Source organism: Mytilus galloprovincialis, chromosome 4, assembly GCF_965363235.1.
Source record: "Mytilus galloprovincialis chromosome 4, xbMytGall1.hap1.1, whole genome shotgun sequence".
Taxonomy (NCBI): domain Eukaryota; kingdom Metazoa; phylum Mollusca; class Bivalvia; order Mytilida; family Mytilidae; genus Mytilus; species Mytilus galloprovincialis.
In genome coordinates, this window is record NC_134841.1 from 54980211 (window position 1) to 55000248 (window position 20038).

Here is a 20038-nt window from a genome sequence, read left to right on the forward strand (position 1 = left end):
CTCACTAACTTGGAACTCTACCTTAGCAACTCACACACTCGACTTTTGTAACTTTTAGAGATTTATAAGTTAAAATAATAATTGAATATAATTGGTACGATCTCCACGACATGCACCGTAATGAATATTGTTGTTCATGGACGTGTAGATCTTACATACGCCATTGAGTTGACTAATAAAATATAAATAGTGAAAGAAGACATTTTTGATGTATTTGAAAAAGGATTATAATTTAGACTTTCATAAATTAATTGCAAATGGACCCTCAAGAGCCTCGATTATTACACATGGAATGTAACACTGAATTGATTTTCCCACGGTCATTTAGTAAGGTCACCTAAGTTTACTGTTACATGAATTTTGCCGCCGTATGAAATTCTCGTGCAAGAAGATAATTGGTGTCAGCTAATTTTAGGCGAACAAACTGAGCAATGTCAAGTTAAAGGTCAAGCTACATCTGTTGACCACTAAGATGTATAAAATTTCGTGCATGAAATTATTAAATTTTCATCAAAAAAAGGGATTATAGATTTTATAGATTAAGATAATGTAATTAAATTTCATAAATTTTATAAACCAAATTAATTGTATACAAATAAGGATAATTTTCAAATTACATAATGTACATTTTACGCGTGACAATTTTTATATAAAACATGGGGGGGGGGGGGGACCCACATTTTTTAAGAAATTGATTGTATGTGCGGACCAGAACCTCGTATGCCTGGGGGCACCATGTAAACCATTTAAATATTTTATTCGTTTCCATATTACTATATCCAGAGACATATTGTATTATATGTCTCTGCTATATCGTATTTGTTTTTTTACCATTCCACTTTATTTTTTCATTCTTCTGCCAGTTGATATCCTCGTCCAGTGAAACATGCATGAAATATTTGCCACTGGACGTTAAACTATCGACAATCATTCATTTTGTTTCTTTCCAATTTGTCTCCTCAACACGTGCCAATTATGCCCCCGGCCTATGCCCGGGTCAATCCACCACTGGCGGCTATCAACTAGTGTATTGATGTTCTTCTTTATATACATATATACACGATAAAGTCAAAAGAAAACTACTGACAGCTTGAGAACAATTTTAACAAACACAATCTTCTTTAACTGAGATATAAAACGGTACAACAAAATGTAAAATAGAATAAAATTTAAGGAATAAAAGAAAAAATAGCTTGACCCCATTCAATTTAATTATAAGCAATGTTTAATAGTTAGATTAAAAGTTAGCAATTTACGTGAAGAACTAGCAGTCTAAGATACTGATATATATAAAGTTATGTTATATATATTTCAAATAATGATTAAATGTAAAAACAAGGAAGTTATATGACCTCCTTGGTAAAAATAAATCTTTTTCATTAAGAAAGGTGAATAATACAGGATTCAAAGTAGTACATTTTGAAATTTATTAAAATTTTAGAACACGAACTAATACTTTAAAATAAACTTATATATGATACCAAGGAGGTTATATGAGACCTTCTCATATAATCTCCTTGGTCATACTGACAACCCCGAAAAACGCTACAGAACATAGCATGCGTATATGAATAGTAAAACAACAACTTTGTCCAATCACCGTACTTTTTCAAATACAATAGGTTGTTTCTTTTAAGAAAACCGCAATCAAAATTGGGGATTACTGAAGGAATACACAGATTCTGTGAATTAACTTTACTCACAATGCGTATGCTTATAAACATGAGATGGAGACCTTACTAAATACTGGTAAATCAACTTTGTTAAAGGAAATTTCATTCACCCCGAAATTATAAAAAAACATGTGTTAGATCTGGGAATATATATGTTCCTGGTTAGATATGGAAATTTTATCGAACATGAACAAAACTATTAACATGCAAATAGACAGGTATGTGAATAAAAATCTTGAACAAAATTAAATGCCACTTAAAGGCATTTTATTCTTCTGTCAAAATTTGGACAGAGACATTTTATTGCAGAATTATATGTCTGATAGTAATTAGATATCTGACAAAATTTCACGTGCCTGTTTATTGTTCACATACCATTCAATAGACACCTAAAATCAAGAAAAATCAAGAAAAGACGATGATCAGTAAATACGGCAACGGAATTTGTATTTATATTCTAATTGACTATTACGCTATTTAAAACGAATCTATGGTAAATTTTTACAGTCGGACAAATCTCAATTATGAAATTTAAAAGTGGAAATAATCTAAATTATACGCTATCATGGTTCCTGACTGGTAAAAAATGCGTATTCCATAATTAACAATTTATAATTTAAAATTCATTTGAAACATTTCAATACTAATATCATTACGAAACTAGAACATTTAATTATTATCAAAAAAGGATCACCGCTGTCAAAGAACTTTTTCACCTGGATTAAGCAATTAACTCTCCTACTTGTCGAATGACAATCTCCTTTGATGTGAACTCAATTCACAAGGTTGATTGTATATGCCTGGGGGAAACAATTTAACATAATCGTCAAGGTACTAAAATTATGAATTTAAAAATGGTGTTAAAACTTTAGGATGATTTTACCGATTTCGAATATTTTTCAAAGTCTTCCGAACCATATATATAATAATTTGTATTAATTTGAAAGATACCACATAAACATCATGAACATTATATATATATAATTGCAAAAACTTTAAATTAAAAACAACGTTCACGATACCGATCGCGAGATTTAACTTCTCAATTAAACGGACGTCTGTTAAAGGACCGTCATTATCTGATGGTATCAGAGGGATTAAAAGGTAAAGGTCAAATCTGCCGAGCGGAAAGACGATTTTAACTGCAGACGGCAAAAATAACTGATTGACAGCAACTTTGAAATACGACAGCTATTTTGAATGTAGAATGTCTATAAAATCGATCTAGTCAATAATAATAGCTGTTGACAGGCATCATAGGCAGTAAGCGGGCTTGATAGCTCTTTGGTTTTTCTAGTGATTATACCTGAAAAACCAGTTACCCAATTCGGCTGAAAATTTCAGGACAGGTAGACCTTGACCTAATAAATACTTTAACTTCTTGTCTTATTTGCTCTAAATGCTGGAGTTTTTGAGATATAAGCCAAAAACTGCATTTTACCCTGTGTTCTATTTTTAGCCATGACGGCCATGTTTTTTGACGAAATAAAAAATAAAGCACAAACTTTATTTTATACACCCTACTGATCATTCAGTTGAAGTTTGGTTGAATTTGGTTTAGTAGTTTTAGAGGAGAAGATTTTTTAAAGTTAGCAAATATGATGAACAAATTGTGAAAAATTGTCATTAAAGGACAATAACCCCTTAAGGGGTCAATTGACAATTTTGGTCATATTAACTTATTTGTAGATCTTACTTTGCTGATCATTTTTGCTCTTTACAGTTTATCTTTATCTATAATAATATTCAAGATAATGACCAAAAACTGCAAAATTTCCTTAAAATTACCAATTAAGTGGCAGCAACCCAACAATGGTTTGTTTGATTCATCTGAAAATTTCAGGGCTGATAGATCTTGACCTAATGAACATTTTCACCCCATGTCAGATTTGCTCTAAATGCTTTCGTTTTTGAGATATAAGCCAAAAACTGCATTTGACCCCTATGTTATATTTTAAGTAACGGCGGCCATGTTTTTTGACGGATCAAAAATCGAAGCACACACTTTGTGCAGGATAATCTAAGGAACAATCATGCTAAGTTTCATCCAAATCCATTCAGTAGTTTCAGAGGAGAAGATTTTTCAAAGTTAGCAAATGTGATGAACAAATTGTGAAAAATTGTCATTAAAGGACAATAACCCCTTAAGGGGTCAATTGACAATTTTGGTCATATTAACTTATTTGTAGATCTTACTTTGCTGATCATTTTTGCTGTTAACAGTTTATCTTTATCTATAATAATATTCAAGATAATGACCAAAAACTGCAAAATTTCCTTAAAATTACCAATTAAGTGGCAGCAACCCAACAATGGTTTGTTTGATTCATCTGAAAATTTCAGGGCTGATAGATCTTGACCTAATGAACATTTTCACCCCATGTCAGATTTGCTCTAAATGCTTTCGTTTTTGAGATATAAGCCAAAAACTTCATTTGACCCCTATGTTCTATTTTAAGTAACGGCGGCCATGTTTTTTTACGGATCAAAAATCGAAGCACACACTTTGTGCAGGATAATCTAAGGAACAATCACGCTAAGTTTCATTTAAATCCATTCAGTAGTTTCAGAGGAGAAGATGTTTGAAAAATTGTTAACGACAACAGACGACGACGACGACGACGGACGCCAAGTGATGAGAAAAGCTCACATGGCCTTTTAGGCCAGGTGAGCTAAAAAAGGCATTAATTTACATCCATCATTAACAGTACAATTGACTTTACAAACCTTGATGAAATATGCCAATCCAATATCTTTCTGAAGATAGTTATCATACTGTCATCATCAAATTCATTAATAGTTATAGTATTGAAATGTCCCAGGAAGCGAGGAGTTATTACATTTCTACCACCACCAGGTAGCCCCATAGCAGTCATCAGTTGGATGTCAATCAATTTAATGGGCGTGACCTCTTTAAGGTCATACCATGTCCAATGATCCAGACACTGTCTCAGTAATTCAACTGGAGGCTGGGCTCCATAGGTTTCCTTCATTGGCATGTTAAGATCATCAACAAACACAATCTGCAACAATATTATAGTAATGCTTGATCCATTTATTACATTACATAGTTAAAACAAGTCCATAGCACAAAAAATAAGGCGTTGGTTCAGCAGCTCTTTATTTGTAGTTAAAATAAGCGCATAGCATATCTGATGTATAATTGTACTTCAAGCTTATGAGTTTATTTGAAATTATTTCAGTTCACTTGTTTGTCAGTTACTGAATAAAGCATTATTTACAAGCTCTTCTTAATAAAAAAAACACGTCGGGATTTATTTTTGTTGCCTACTCTTGATACTTAATAAGTTCAATGATTTGATTAGCTACTGATGACTACTGTTACTCTTTTAATAGGTAGTAAATAAAGGCAACATTGATGTGCAGTCCACCTACTTTGTACACACTCATATACATATGATGTTATGATCATTAACAGTTACACTTACAGATTTCTTTCCCATTGGAGGTCCATAAACCCCTTTTCTCCTCGTATCTAGTTTGGACATGATAATATTCTGTGTCTGGTTGGCTGATGTCTGAGCAGAGAAGTTGACACCATTGGGCTTGTATCTATCTTTGTCAAGTTTATTCAGCAAGAAATCCTACAATGAGAATGAGACATATAATAAAGAACTTCAACCTATAATAATATCCAAATATAAATTGCATTGAATCTTATAAATTAAGCTTAATTCCCTGTTGTATAAAGACATAACATTTTAATAAATAAATAACAATATTATTTTCCCCTTCTTTTTCTGTAGCTGACACTAGCAATATAGATATAAAATTAAAATTCCTGTCACAACTTTCCCATCAGCTTTTGGGCCTTACCACAACTCCAAACCAAACATGAATTAATGGGAACAAACCAGGGAACCAGTCTTGTTTAATCTGCATTACTTACTGTGATGTAAACACTCTTGCCAGTACCAGTTGGCCCAACAAACAGACATGGTTTCTGATGGTGCACCAACATACTCATAAGTACTTCATATCGTACTGTGTCCACTGTTGGTACGATAATCTCATTGAAGGTCATGTCCTTTGGAATTGGTGGACTGTCCTTAATTGTTTCACTCCATGCAACCCATTTTCCAGCTCCCTGTAAAATGTTTAAAATGGAACTTTAAAGCACTTATAAATGCAAAAATGTTCAAGACTAGTTTTTAATTGTTTTGCAAGTGTATGCAATAAGTTTCACCGTTCAAGTTAAATAACGAGTGATTTCAATTTTGTCTTTTTACTTGACACTATTGTAGTGAAACTGTCATCTGGGGCCTACAAAATTAAAAAAATTGGATACTAATTTTTTACACGTTCTAATCAATATTACACTCCTCTATTATTCAAGATACAAAATAACAAGATAAAATATATTCTCTAAAGTTTGCTTCAGATGTCATCTCTTCACTGTAAAAAATCTTTTACTTAAAGTTTCATAAAATTCTGTGAAAAATTGACAACATGGCTGTGGCTGCTGTCTCAAAAATCTTCAATCTACATGTGTGATTAAATCTTAAATGGTAATTTAAAACTAGAGGCTCTAAAGAGCCTGTGTCGCTCACCTTGGTCTACATGAATATTAAACAAAGGAAGCAGATGGATTCATAACAAAATTGTGTTTTGGTGATGGTGATGTGTTTGTACATCTTACTTTACTAAACAGTCTTGCTGCTTACAATTGTCTCTATCTATAATGAACTTGGCCCAGTAGTTTCAGTGGAAAATGTTAATAAAAAATTACAAATTTTATGAAAATTGTTCAAAATTTACTATAAAGGACAATAACTCCTTAGGGGGTCAATTGACCATTTCGGTCATGTTGACTTATTTGTAAATCTTAGTTGGTTGGCCGGGTCAACAGACACATTTTTTAAACAAGATACCCCAATGATGATTGTGGCCAAGTTTGATTTACACGATTGTAAATAGTAACAGAAAGATTGAACTACCAAGAGAAAATTAATCCCTATTAACTAAGTAAATCAGCTGTTTTTCATAAACAATATATTACCTCTTGCTGTAGTTTATTTTTGGATTTTTCCAATCTATCATTTATTGCCTGAGCTTCTTCAAATTTGGCATTCATTGCTTCCATTACTTTGGTTTCATCTTCAGCCTTTTTCTTATATTCTGTTACCTAGCGATAATTTTGATAACATTAGTTCATATTTTTCAACATTACTGTAGAAAATATAGACGTTTACTTTTATTGAAAAAGACAAGCATATTCATCTATTGATTGCTGTAATAAACAAGAATGTGTCCAAAGAACATGGATGCCTCATCCGCACTTTCATTTTCTAAGTTCAATGGACCGTGAAAATGGGATAAAATCTCTTATTTGGCATTAAAATTAGAAAGATGAATATCATATGGAACATGTTTATTAAGTTTCAGTTTGATTGGATTTCAACTTCATCAATAAACAGCTGCGCCATGAGCACATGATATGCCCGACGTCTTATGTGGAAGTACTATTTATAATTATAAATAGTTTATGAGAAAGTTTTAAGCAATAACCATATATTGTTTTAGAGACACGGCGGGACATGTGAAACCCCCCACCCTGTTTTTTTTTTACAAAAACTAAATATTACCAAAATAAAATTTTGAATCAAAACCAAAAAGTATACATCTTTAGATTAATATATCAAAGAAGTGTGTAAAGTTTTAAGCAATAATCATAACTTATTTTTGAGATACGCTGCGACATGTAAAAAACCCTCCCCTGTTTTACAAAATACTCAATAACTCAAAAATAAAATTTTGAATAATCACCAAAAAGTATACAGATCTTTAGATTAATAGAACAAAGAAGTGTGTAAAGTTTTAAGCAATAATCATAAATCGTTTTTGAGATACGGCACAACATGTAAAAAAAAACCCTCCCCCTTTTTTACAAAATACTAATAACTCAAAAATGAAATTTTGAATCATCACCAAAAAGTATACAGATATTGAGATTAATATAACAAAGACATGTGTAAAGTTTTAAGCAATAATCATAAATAGTTTTTGAGATATGGCGCGACATGTAAAAAAACCCTCCCCCTTTTTTACAAAATACTCAATAACTCAAAAATGAAATTTTGAATCATCACCAAAAAGTATACAGATATTGAGATTAATATAACTAAGAAGTGTTTAAAGTTTAAAGTCATAATCAAGAATCGTATTTGAGATACAGTGCGACATGTGAAAAAAAAAACACCCCTGTTTTAGTTATAAAGTGCCGTAACTCAAAAAGTTTAAATCTTATTTTCACCAAAAAGTATACAGATCATTTGACCATCATAAGAAACAACTATATTAAGTTTCATGAAATTTGGATGAGTCGTTCTCAAGTTACGGTGCAACATGTTTACGTAGGACAGACGGACGGACACCGGACATTTGTATATCATAATACGTCCCGTCAAAATTTTGACAGGCGTATAAAAACTTCATCCACCAAAAACTTTAACCTGAACCAGGACGAACGGAATAACTGATGAACGGACACACAGACCAGAAAACATAATGCCTATAAATGGGGCCTAAAAAGCAGAAACCGGATTATTTGAGTGAATTTTCTAAGTCAAAAGACCATAACTCTGCTCAAAATCATCAGACAGGAACAAAATGCGATCTTGATCTGTAACTTGTCATGAAAAAACAATTTACCAAATATCAAATCAATATCTTCAAGCATGAAGAAAAAATGTGTGAAAATTAATTTTCCGGACTGACGGATGGACAGACACAGAAGGATGGAGTGCAAACATAGTCCCCTTGGACTTTGTTGGTAGGGGACTAATAAACTTCACATAATTTAAAGTTTGGGCCTTATAAAGTTGACTATACATAGTATATGTTCATATCATTAATGAAGGCCATACTGTGACCTAAATTTTTTATCATGGTCATTTGAACTCTAGTAGATTATATAAGTTGCCTCATTAGCACAAATTCTTATATCTTTACCTCACTCATAGCCCTTTTTTGTTTTCCCACACTGTTCCGACTTAACCGCTCTGCCTCCAAGTCCCAGAATTATGACAAAAAGAGTGGGGAGAAGCATTTGAACAAAAATTTCCTAGTAAAATATACATTATAAAATATATTTTGTTTAAACTTAAGAAAGCAACAACATTCTAACAGGAAACCGATAAGTCGAGTATAATTTTGGTAATCAATAATTGGTGCTACAGAGTGATACTCCAGTACTGGAGTTCTCGTTGACATCCCTAATTTTTAACAATATTCCTTTTTCAAGATGGAAACTTCCAAATAGCCCAACTATGGACTCTTGATGCTAAAAACAAGCATGAGCAGTAAAACACAAAACACCATGACATATTATAGATTTATAATTTCAACAGATACAAAGGGGTTGTAGGTTATTTATTTATACAACATGAGTACCACATACAATGATCTTTAACTAGTAAGAATATAGAATAAGAAGTATACCTGTTGTTCTTTCCCAAGTTTTTCTTCCAATTCTTTAATAGTTTGTTCATAATCATTTTTCAATTTCATCATTTGTTTTGATCTTTCCCTTTCCTCCTGAAGTTGTATTTGTACTTCGTGTTCCCCTTCTCCTAACCTGAATAAGAAATCAATACACATTGTAAGTCATAATGACATTAAAACATATTGCTGGAAAAAAAAACCACTATCCATAACATTTCCGAAAACATATTCTGCAGTAATATTTTGGCTCAGACAATTAATAATCACTCTTGAAGACATGTTTAATTTTTGTTTGTTGAAATGTAGCTCTTGATTTGTGTCAAATGCAAAACTGAATTAAAAATTTTGAAATAAAAGTTTAGGACACTTTGGACTCATGTTGAATGCAGGTTTAAAGATTTTTTTCAACGAGCAGGGAATCCCACACACGATTTTGATTTGGCATGGTCTTAACGTCTTTTTATTTTCTTCTGGAACCAAATTATTATTTAGTTTTGAAAATACTGCTTTTCCAGTGTGTTCAGAATTGCAATTTGTGAATTTAAATTTGCTTGTTTATCAATTACATTTTTAAACAGTTTCCCTCTTTTCCATTTATTTTCAATATTAGGCCACACCAATTTGATTCCTTGTTTGACGGACCAGCCCGCACCTATTTTTTTCAAAACAGAGTTTTTTGGGTTTTTTTTATGTTCCCGCTTCCCGCATCCGGAAATGTAATCATGACCATTTCCTGCACCGTTTTTTTTGTAAATATTATAAAAAGATATCAACATCTGTTTTTAAAATCACAGTGTAACCTGTATATATAACAATTTTAAACATTAAAGCACCCCACCACACTGTGTAAATATCTGTGAGAATATTTGTTTTAGCATGAAACCTATTTATCCAAAGCGGGAGTGCTCCGATATAAATTTATGACAGCAGAAATACCTTTTAAGAACAAAAAATTGGTTTCTTTCCCCCTTACTTATATTCCCTATCAAAAATGTTCGTTGTTAGAATAAAGTACAAAGAACTTCTGACGGATTTGCCTTCAACTGCAATCATATTGTATGCTGGCTACACAAAACTATCCATAGCCGCTGCATGTTAATGCACCTGTCCTGATTGATTCAGGGGCCTGTCGTCCAGCATCATTTGTTGATGTTGTTCATTGGTATTTTCCCGTTCGGATATATAAATTAGATCGTTGGTTTTCCTGTTTGAATTGTGTACGCTAATAATTTTGGGGTCCTTTTTAGCTTGCTGTTTGGTCTGTATCAAAGCCCTGTGTAAAAGGCCATACTTTGACCTATGTTTGCTATTATCAGGTTGAGAACAACCCTCCCTCAGACAAGGGGTCATGCATTTTTACTGATGTAGAAAAGAAAATAGAAATACCAAGGATTGGTTTAGTTCTTCTATACAAAACCTTTGAAAACTTAGAAATTTGTACTCAAAAAGAGGAGAGTTACATCATATTTTAAACAACTTTAAAATAGGGGTCCACTTATTTTGAATAATATTAAACTGTGTTAACATGTTTAAAGTACAGGGGCCGTGTCAATGAAAGTATCCTAGGATATGTCCTAAGATAGGTCTTAGGACATTGTTTAGGATGGTCTTAGGACGTGTCTGAGACATGTCTTAGGATGTAAAACAAAGCTGTCTTAGGACAGTCCTAACTACGATGGTCCTAGGACCATCCTAACACATATATGGGCGTTTTTCAATAAAAGCGTTCCTTTCAGACCTAAAAAAAATGGAAAATCAACTAGTCTAAAATTTATTTTCAAGAGTTATTTTGAATACCTCTATTATAGACCTGTTTTTAAACAAAAAGTGCAATCTTAAATACTCTTTAAAATTATATTATTTTCATAATTTGTGTACTGTTTCGTAGGGGACAAAACGAAACTGCTTCTAAACACACATATTTTTGCAATTTTAAATGTTTCCTATAGACATTCCAGTTTGTTTACTTTATATACTAGAAACATCTCATTTTTTTCTGAATTGGAGAACCATTTTTTATCGATAAAGATTAGACAGTACTTCACATATGAAGGTACAACTCATGTTACGTAGTAGACATTTTGATGCGTTTCGTAGTTGACAAAACCGTTTCGTAGTGGACAAAAAGTTTCGTAGTTGACATCAACCCTATTCTATGTTAATAAAAACATAATAAAAATTACATGAAACGAACCATTGTTATTTGCTTTGCACGAATATAATTGAAAAAATAGTAAAAAAAAGACTGCATGGTAGTGGTAGTGTCCACTACGAAACGTTTTTCTCCCAAACTTGTTTCGTAGGGGACCGTTTCGTAGGGGACGTATTCACATGTTTTATTTTTTTCTCACAACCCCACTATTGCAATAGTAACAAGACTGACTGTATTCATCAAAGCGTTATTAAGCTGTACACTGATATTTTTTTCATAATTTTAAAACCAGTTACTGAAGGACATTTGACCCCTTTCGTAGTGGACATTTACAAAAATACGGTATCACTCTGGTCCATTTGATGTGCTCAATTTTTCTTACCAACAGTTTAATTGCCGTTATAAAAGCCTCACTTCTTTTGTAAGACCCTAATGTTTATATCTCTTGCAAACAAAAAATTACATTGATTTTATAAAACTGTTTATAAGCAAGTTTTAATGACTTCGTTTCGTAGTGGACATTGTGTTAGGGACACACCTTCTAAAATAAAAAACCCTATGTTAAAAGCTGTTTATTAAAATATGTTGGCTCTAAACATACTTTTGAATTATTAAAGAACTTATATTAAGTAAAATTAATATTTATTTCTACATTTTTTTACGATATTTGAGAGTATGAATGTTGAACAGGCGGTCTAGGGACATGCCATTTTGGTTGTTTTGGACCATTCAGGAATCAATATCTTATCAATCCCTCTAAAAAATAAACTGTTTCTTTGCTTAAAAATGTTATATCTAATTCAATGTACTGACTGCACAAAAAATTACTTGCAAAGATCAAACACATTTTTTTTAAAGTGGCTGGGACAAGAAAGTACGTTTTTATTGAAAAACGCCCATATATTTAATTGAAAAAAATATATAGAGATTTCTATGACACAGATTTTATTGTATTTTAATATTTATATGACTTTTGTATGGAAAACAATTAACGCAAAATGAAAGTTAAAGATTTAACGTAATACTATTAAATACGTTATTTAAAAGTATGATGGAAGATATAAATGATTTTAATAGGAAAACAAAATGAAATAGTCACAAAACTTTGTTAAATGCGATATTAGTGCTGCAATTTTAGTACGTAAACTAGTTTTGTCCTTAGGTCCACTCGATTTCATTACATGTATCGAATGAGGATTAGTTAAAAAAAAAAAAGTATTTTTTTCCCCATATTTAAATTTTTATTGCACCATTTTGGTAAGTCACAAAAATATTGCTTTACTGATAGTATTTTTTAGGCTTCAAAAAAGGCAGAACGAAATAATTTAATCATTTATTTAATGTAATACAATTGAATCTTTAACAAACATTGAAAAAAAAAATTGTGTGTTTATTAATTTAATTCTTATAACAGTTTGATAGTTTAATATTGTATAAGTATTTTTAGTATTGAGTTTATGCCATATTTGCTGTTTTTATTATGTTTTAGGACATTGTAACCTTTAGGACTATCCTAAGACACCTATTTGTATGTCTTAACTTTAGGACCAAATTTAGGACATATCTTATTTTAGGAGACTTTCGTTAACCTGACTTAGGACTAAGACGTGTCCTAAGACCATCCTAAGACATGTCCTAGTCCTAGGACAGCTTCGTTGACACGGCCCCAGGAATATTACAAAAATTCTTGGGACATGTTTTGGCCATTTTTAAAATACCAGATAGATATATAGTTGTTTGAGAAAATATGAGCCCTTTTGTACAAACAAATATATTATAACTTATATTGATCCCTCATAAAACATGTACATGTAAAAGGGATAAATTTATAACATTAAGGAGTTGCTCCCAAACTGAATATGACTTGGATGGAGAATTATCTCATTGTAAGTCACACATACATAGACCAGATTTAATTATTTCTTGGTGAACAGGGAAACAATACTTCAGAAATTAAAGAAATGTCAAAGTACAAGTGATAAATCAAGTTTTAATACTGTCAAAACCTACTATTTTATGTTTACCAAAAAAAATTATAATCGCTCGCCTCTACTTTTCAAGCTTCGCCTCAAAAATTTGCAAATTAAATATCTTTTTATTAAAATTTTCAAATCGCTCGCTCGCCCCAAATTTTGGAGTCGAAAAATCTGTAGAACAAGAATTTAAATTGGTGTGGCCTTATACAGTAATATCAAACAAAACACTATTTGTTAACTATAAACCTACAGTTCTTCCAATTCTTTGATACTCTTCATAAATGTCATCCATTCTTCTTCTCCTTCCTCCTCTTCATGGTATATCTCTATCTAGTTTCAGAGACAAAGATTTTTTAAAGTTAGAAAACATGATAAACAAATTGTGTAAAATTGTCCTTAGAGGGCAATAGCTCCTTAAGGGGTCAATTTTGGTCATATGAACTTATTTGTAGATCTCACCTTGCTGAACATTTTTACTGTTCACAGTTTATCTTTATCATTAATAAATTTCTTTGGAACAGTGAGCTAAAAAGCAACTTGTAAAAAAAAAGAAATATTTCGCTACTATGGTCACAGAGCAAGAAAAACTTAGTACAAAGTCAACACATTAGTCAGTATATAAAACTGAATTCTACTGTCAAAAGCTGACAATAAATCATAGGTTTAAATCTTGATATACTGATAATAACAACTTACTTCTTCTTGGTGTAGATCATCTGTTAATATAAATTCTTCCATTTTGACTATCTATGCTTTCACAATTTCCTAAAAAAATAGTTTTTATATCAACATCTTTTCTATTTATTTTAGCATTAAACAATATTTGTCACTTGAAAATGTTGTTTCAGGATCTAATGCATTATAGGTAATATTTTCCAAAGCCTACACCAAAACGTTATTTTTTACTAAAATGTATCCTAAACAATAGAAACTCAACCAAATCATGGTTTTTTTTTTCATTTGGCATTGAATTAGAAACAGCCAATATTCAAACAGCATTCTTTCATATCAAATACTTAGGGACAGGACAATAGTTATTTTTTGTCCTCCTCCTTTTTTTTCCAAAATTCTATTTTTTTTTCTTCTATTAAACTCGATATGAACATAGAACATTTAGAATATATGCAGGGATCTCCATGGCCTGTTTAACGATGGCGCCCCGCCATCGTTCAAATGTCTTGCGCCATCGTCAAATGACATGCGCCATTGTTCAAATGTCTTGCGCCATCGTTAAATTGTCTTCCGCCATCGTTCAAAACTGTTATCGTTTTAGTAGCCCGACGCCATTTTTTTTAGCAATTATAATCAAATGCATGTAATTGCATAACCCTCGGGCTTTTTTATATCATAATCAAATACAGTTTTAACACCTGAGGGATATCCGGATTAAGATCGCTAATCACTTGTACCTGAGCTTGTACAGGTAAATCAACAAACCAGACAGGAGAATACAATCTGAAGATAAACGATTCATTTGTCGAATTATTCAACTAAGTTTCCGCAAATTCTATGATAATTTAGATTGAATAAATAAATTAATAATCCCAGTTACAAAGAAAACAGTTTAAAAAGTCGAACACGTGCTTTTATTTTGACTTACGCAATCGACATCCCCCTTTTTTGAGATGTACAAAATAAGACGTAAAACAGTTATTATTATTTCATCGCAAATAACTCGAGTACTGCTGTATTGGAACGATAATATAGAATAACTTTAAAAGTTAAAAAATAAAAACTTTTTTTTTCCTGTAAAGAAATGTTGTATCGTAATTCCGAATTCATTTCGTAGTTTACAATCAAATTGATACATCCGCATTTCCGGTTTCTATTCAGACTCGAAAGATGCATGTTGCATAGCATCAATTTGCTAGATAACATAGATAAAATCATTAAAAACCTTTTCATTTGTCAACGTTTGCTTTACAAATCTCTTTAATATTTTACATAACCTGTACGAATCGTTTTGTTGTTGTTGCAAATCAGCCATACCGGTAATGCGATAATGGGTTCATGACTTCTGAATAAGTGTCCGTGAAAAATAAGCTCTACATGATTTTTAACCCCCATAACAATTACCAAAATAGCAAGAAAACTACATGAGGACCTTCATGACAGCTTTTGGTCATTCTCGACTAAAGTGGGGGGCATGAAGGCTTGCTTGGCCTTTTAAGTTATACTTCTATTTACAATGAAAATTCAAATAAATCTATACTATTAAACGAGAAGACCTCATTTTTGGTGTCGCTTCTCTTCTTTCCTCAATAAATTAATCAACACGCCTCTGTGTCCTATAGGTACAGTGCATAGTCGCATTTGTCATCCATTCATATGATTATTCAGATTGAGTTATTTTGGGAGAAAAATGAGAAAAAAGGCATCCGGATATTGTCCCGTCATTGGACGAAATTTTAAGTCAGATTAGACTTCCGGTTTGCGGTTTTCTTTGAACATACATATACTACGAATAAAGTGTATTTTAATTCTATCTGCTATCATTTTCAAGTTTACTATCCACGGCGGTCACAGAGTTTATTAAATAGAGGGGCTGTATACTATATCAATGACCACCATGGATCGATTAGTAAACTTAGAATTGAAAGTAAATACACTTTATTTATACACTAATGAATGTTCATAATATACAGATAAGCGCTAAAATAATTCATGTGAACTTTTGATACCTTTTCTGAAATTCTCCAGTCATTATATATTTTACAAAATTCATTGATTACAAAAAAAAAGAAGATGTGGTATGATTGATATGTTGAGACAACTCTCCACAAGAGACCAAAAATGACACAGAAATTAACAACTATAGGACGGCCGTACGGCCTTCAACAACGAGCATAGCCCATACCGCATACTCAGCTTTAAAAGGTCCCGACATGACGATGTAAAACAATTCAAACGAGAAAACTAGCGGCCTTATTTATGTACAAAGTGGGTCTCATTGGGGTCTAAGCGTGACGCGGGATTGCCGATTTTTTTGTAAGCGTGACACGTGAACGTCAAATTATTGTGCCGTGAAAACAGGAAATGAAGTCTAGCGGGACACGGGAAATACAAAAAAATAAGAATTGCTTTCGTACGTAGTGTAAGCGGGATACGGGAGTCTGACAAAACAGTAAACGGGATCCGGGATCAGAACCCCCCAATGAGACCCCCTACAAAAAATGAACGAAAAACAAATATGTAACACATAAACAAACGACAACCACTGAATTACAGGCTCCTTACTTAAATGTTCATAACATACTAAAGGTATGTTCATATTGAAATTGTTAGAAAACCAAAAATTGGGAATTTTTGGAAATAAAGGAGGAGGGATAAAAAAAAAACATTTTCCTGTCCCCAATAACCTATGACTAATGATACTTTTGCTGAAATTCTCCAGTCATTCAATATTTTACAAAATTTTTCCAACAACACTTTACATACTTTAAACTACGCTCTGAATGCCCGCGATTTCGCGGGTGTGTTCTAGTATAATTTAAATAAGCAATGAGTTAGCATGTTCACCAATCCTTATGTGGAGGGATGGTATACTTTCGATCATGCTTCACTGTACGGCGTACGCACGGTTTGTGATGGTGAAATTTCCTCCATGGTTCAATTTTCATCCATGGAGATCCCTGATATGAACATTCATTACTATAAATAAAGGGTATTTGCTCTTCACTGTCAATTTTCATTGTCAATCAATGATTTTTTGTAAAAGATTGTATGACTGGAGAATTTCAGAAAAGGTATCAAAAGTCATAGGTACTTTGGGACAGGACAATTGTTTTTCTAGTCCCTTTTTTCCGATATTCACATTTTTTTTTTTGGTTTTCTTTTAATTTTGATAACACAGGAATAATTTTAGTGCCTATCTGTATATTATGTTCATTCAGTCCTATAAATATAATTTTAGTGCCAATCTATATTATGTTCAGGGGTGTGGAAATGCTATGCCCGACTCGCCTGACTCGTACATTTGAACAACCGGACAAGTAATTGTTTTTGACTTGGTTGCCCGTGGACAAGTAAAAAAATATACAAGAAAAAGTTCAAATCCAACAAAAACATAAAATTAATTTCAACGTATAAAGATGTTTAATTTATGTAAAAGAAACCAATGTTCAGCAAGTAAAAACATCAATGTTCATGACGATAAATATTACATGATACCGGATATAGATCGATTACCAAAATAAATAAAAATAAGTATGCGAACCCAAGTCGCGTAACATTGCATTGACCCGGGATCGTCGATTAGGTTTTAGCCATCATTTACCGGAAGTGTCATTTCTTTAAATTTTGTTTCGAAATTCAGATTGATAAATAAAAAGGTGGGCAAAAGCAAGACAAAAAGAGTCATGAGTCGAGTAGAAATGGAGGACAGAGTATTAAAAAAAAAAAGGAAGCCAAAATTTCAGACATCGTGGATATTAGATTGCCCCTGGCTATCTATGGAAATTCGGAAAAATATATTAAGTTTTTGTCTTATTTATAGATGAATTTAGGTCAACATCATTTGTTGTCAAAGTGGAAAATAAAAGGGATGCTTTAATTGCCCATCAAGACAATAATAAATAATCAAGGAAAAAACAAATGTGTCAGTTGAGAGAAACACCACAAAATCTATTATTTAGTTTACATTTCTTCAATCACTGTCCTCAAATTTAGTATATGTACCTAATGGCTACAATTTTTATTCAAAAACTGCTGCAAAATTGACCCTTACATGTCATTTCATTGGTTGGTTTGCTGTTAGGTTTCTGTCCCATTGATGTCAACCCATTTCCTACTTTCCTAATTTTTTACAAATCTATTTGTTTATAGATTTCATTTGTTTGTGATGCACAACAGTGCTAAGTAAGAATCATATATTAGCTTACAAGTACTTCAATATTTATTGGGATCATCAGGGCAAGTAAAAAATTTCCAGAACAAGTAAAATTTTAGGTTTCACTTGCCCGGGGACAAGTGCTCACAACAAATATTTCCACACCCCTGATGTTCATTCAGTCCTATGAATATTTCTGGGGAAATCGTGGTACCGTAAATAAACTGTATTTGCTTCTTACTATTAATTCTCAGTGACAGTTTACTAATCGATTCACGGCGGTCATTTATGTTATACAGACCCCCTCTATTTAAAAAACTCTGTAACCGCCGTGGATAGTAAAATTTGAAAATGATAGCAGATAGCTTTATCCATACACTCTGTATTCATAGTAAATGTATGTTCAATAACACATGTGACACAAACATGATGGTAGTCTCACAAATCAAAAAACAGCTCAAAATCTGGAGGTGTATAGAAAAATGTCCATATAACTGATTTTCAACAATTTTCAAAGTCGTAAACCCTTAATTTCGGCAAAAATTAGCGGAGTGGAACGAAACTTTAAATTTGATCTGTAACTCATCATGGTAATCTCACATAAAAAAAATTAGCCCAATACCGGTATCTGAAAGCATTTAGAATAAAGGTCTGTATAACTGATTTTCAAAAATTTATCAAAGTCCAAAGCCTGAAATTACAGCAAAGATTAGCCCAGCCTAATGAAACTTAAGCTTGATCTTTAACTAATCATGCTTAAGAGGGATGCTTCATTTTATATTACAACTAAATTTTCCCCCACAAAAGGTTGGCAGGGCCTGGCCTCTTGGGCTTAACCCTAAATCCACCTCTGCCAAGGGGAGTTGACTCTAGAAATATCAGCTGAAAGTTTTTAGTGCATACTAATAGTACTTGTAGAGGAATGATTGTGTGGATTAATAATGAATATTCTTGAATAATTCTTATATTTGTCAACAGGTCAGAGTAAACATTTTTGATTTTTTTTTATGGAGCCAAATCCATTCAGTTAAAATTGTGTACACTGCAAGAAAAAAATACTCAAGCACACCCAAATCATCCGTCTTGGTACTGTTTGTTTTATTTGACTGATTTTCACACACATTGAAATTGGCTGTGAATCGAGGCAGTAAAGTTCCACCTTTGGTGCCTTAAACACGTGTTATTCGTATTTAACAATGCATTATTCATGTTATGATATCTTTGTAATAGAGTCGGCCATTTTATTTTTTCCGACATGAGCATGTTCACGTTTATTCAATCATTTTTTCATGTCGTGATAATTTTCTATATTATTTACAGAGACAGACATCGACAGCAGTATAAAATTCACAGGAAAAGTTGTATTACATTATTATACTCTTACAATGGAGTAAAGTTGTACTATACATATGCGTCTCCTAGATAGTGATATTTTTACCCACTCATAATTGTACTAAATTTAATTGGTTAGTTTCAGTTTTCATAAACTGCATAACTATTTCATTGTCAATTAAAAGTCAGTATTTGCCATCATCTAAATTCTTAATTTTTTCTTCAAAATCTAAACACGTCTAACTTACTCTGTAATTATTGAATTAAGAGAAATTGTTAAGTTTGGACATGCGTGACAAAATCATTTCATTAACCAATCAAATTAGCGAAAAATATGGGGCGTGTTTTATTGGTCTCTTCTGTAGATTTTCAGAATGTCTATAAATTTGGTGAAGAGCAAAAAAGATGAATCTGGACCTTTTCTGGAAAAGCAAACCAAAAACAACATTAATTTTTTTTAGATATCCTAAATGACAATTCATTAGCACAAGTTGTAAACATACCAATTCGAAATGATAAAATTATAGATCTTGTGTTAACAAAATTTATCCAGCCATCATTGAAAAAAATGAAACCATGCCACCATTAGGGAAGGCAGACCATGATATTGTAT

The 20038-nt window shown here is 32.1% G+C and overlaps 1 protein-coding gene across 1 annotated transcript in view; it reads right to left on the reverse strand.

The window, feature by feature from the left end:
* LOC143072464 (dynein axonemal heavy chain 7-like) overlaps positions 1–14075 on the reverse strand; it is a 37043-nt gene extending 22968 nt beyond the window's left edge. Inside the window, exons 1-7 of the mRNA XM_076247386.1 lie at positions 13962–14075; positions 13516–13595; positions 9135–9270; positions 6694–6819; positions 5584–5781; positions 5123–5278; positions 4401–4696 (exon numbers count right to left, since the gene is read on the reverse strand). Of these exons, the coding sequence (XP_076103501.1) occupies positions 4401–4696; positions 5123–5278; positions 5584–5781; positions 6694–6819; positions 9135–9270; positions 13516–13595; positions 13962–14003 (1034 nt within the window). The 5' untranslated portion in view covers positions 14004–14075. The remainder of the gene's footprint in view (positions 1–4400; positions 4697–5122; positions 5279–5583; positions 5782–6693; positions 6820–9134; positions 9271–13515; positions 13596–13961) is intronic.
* Between the last annotated feature and the right edge of the window lie 5963 nt (positions 14076–20038).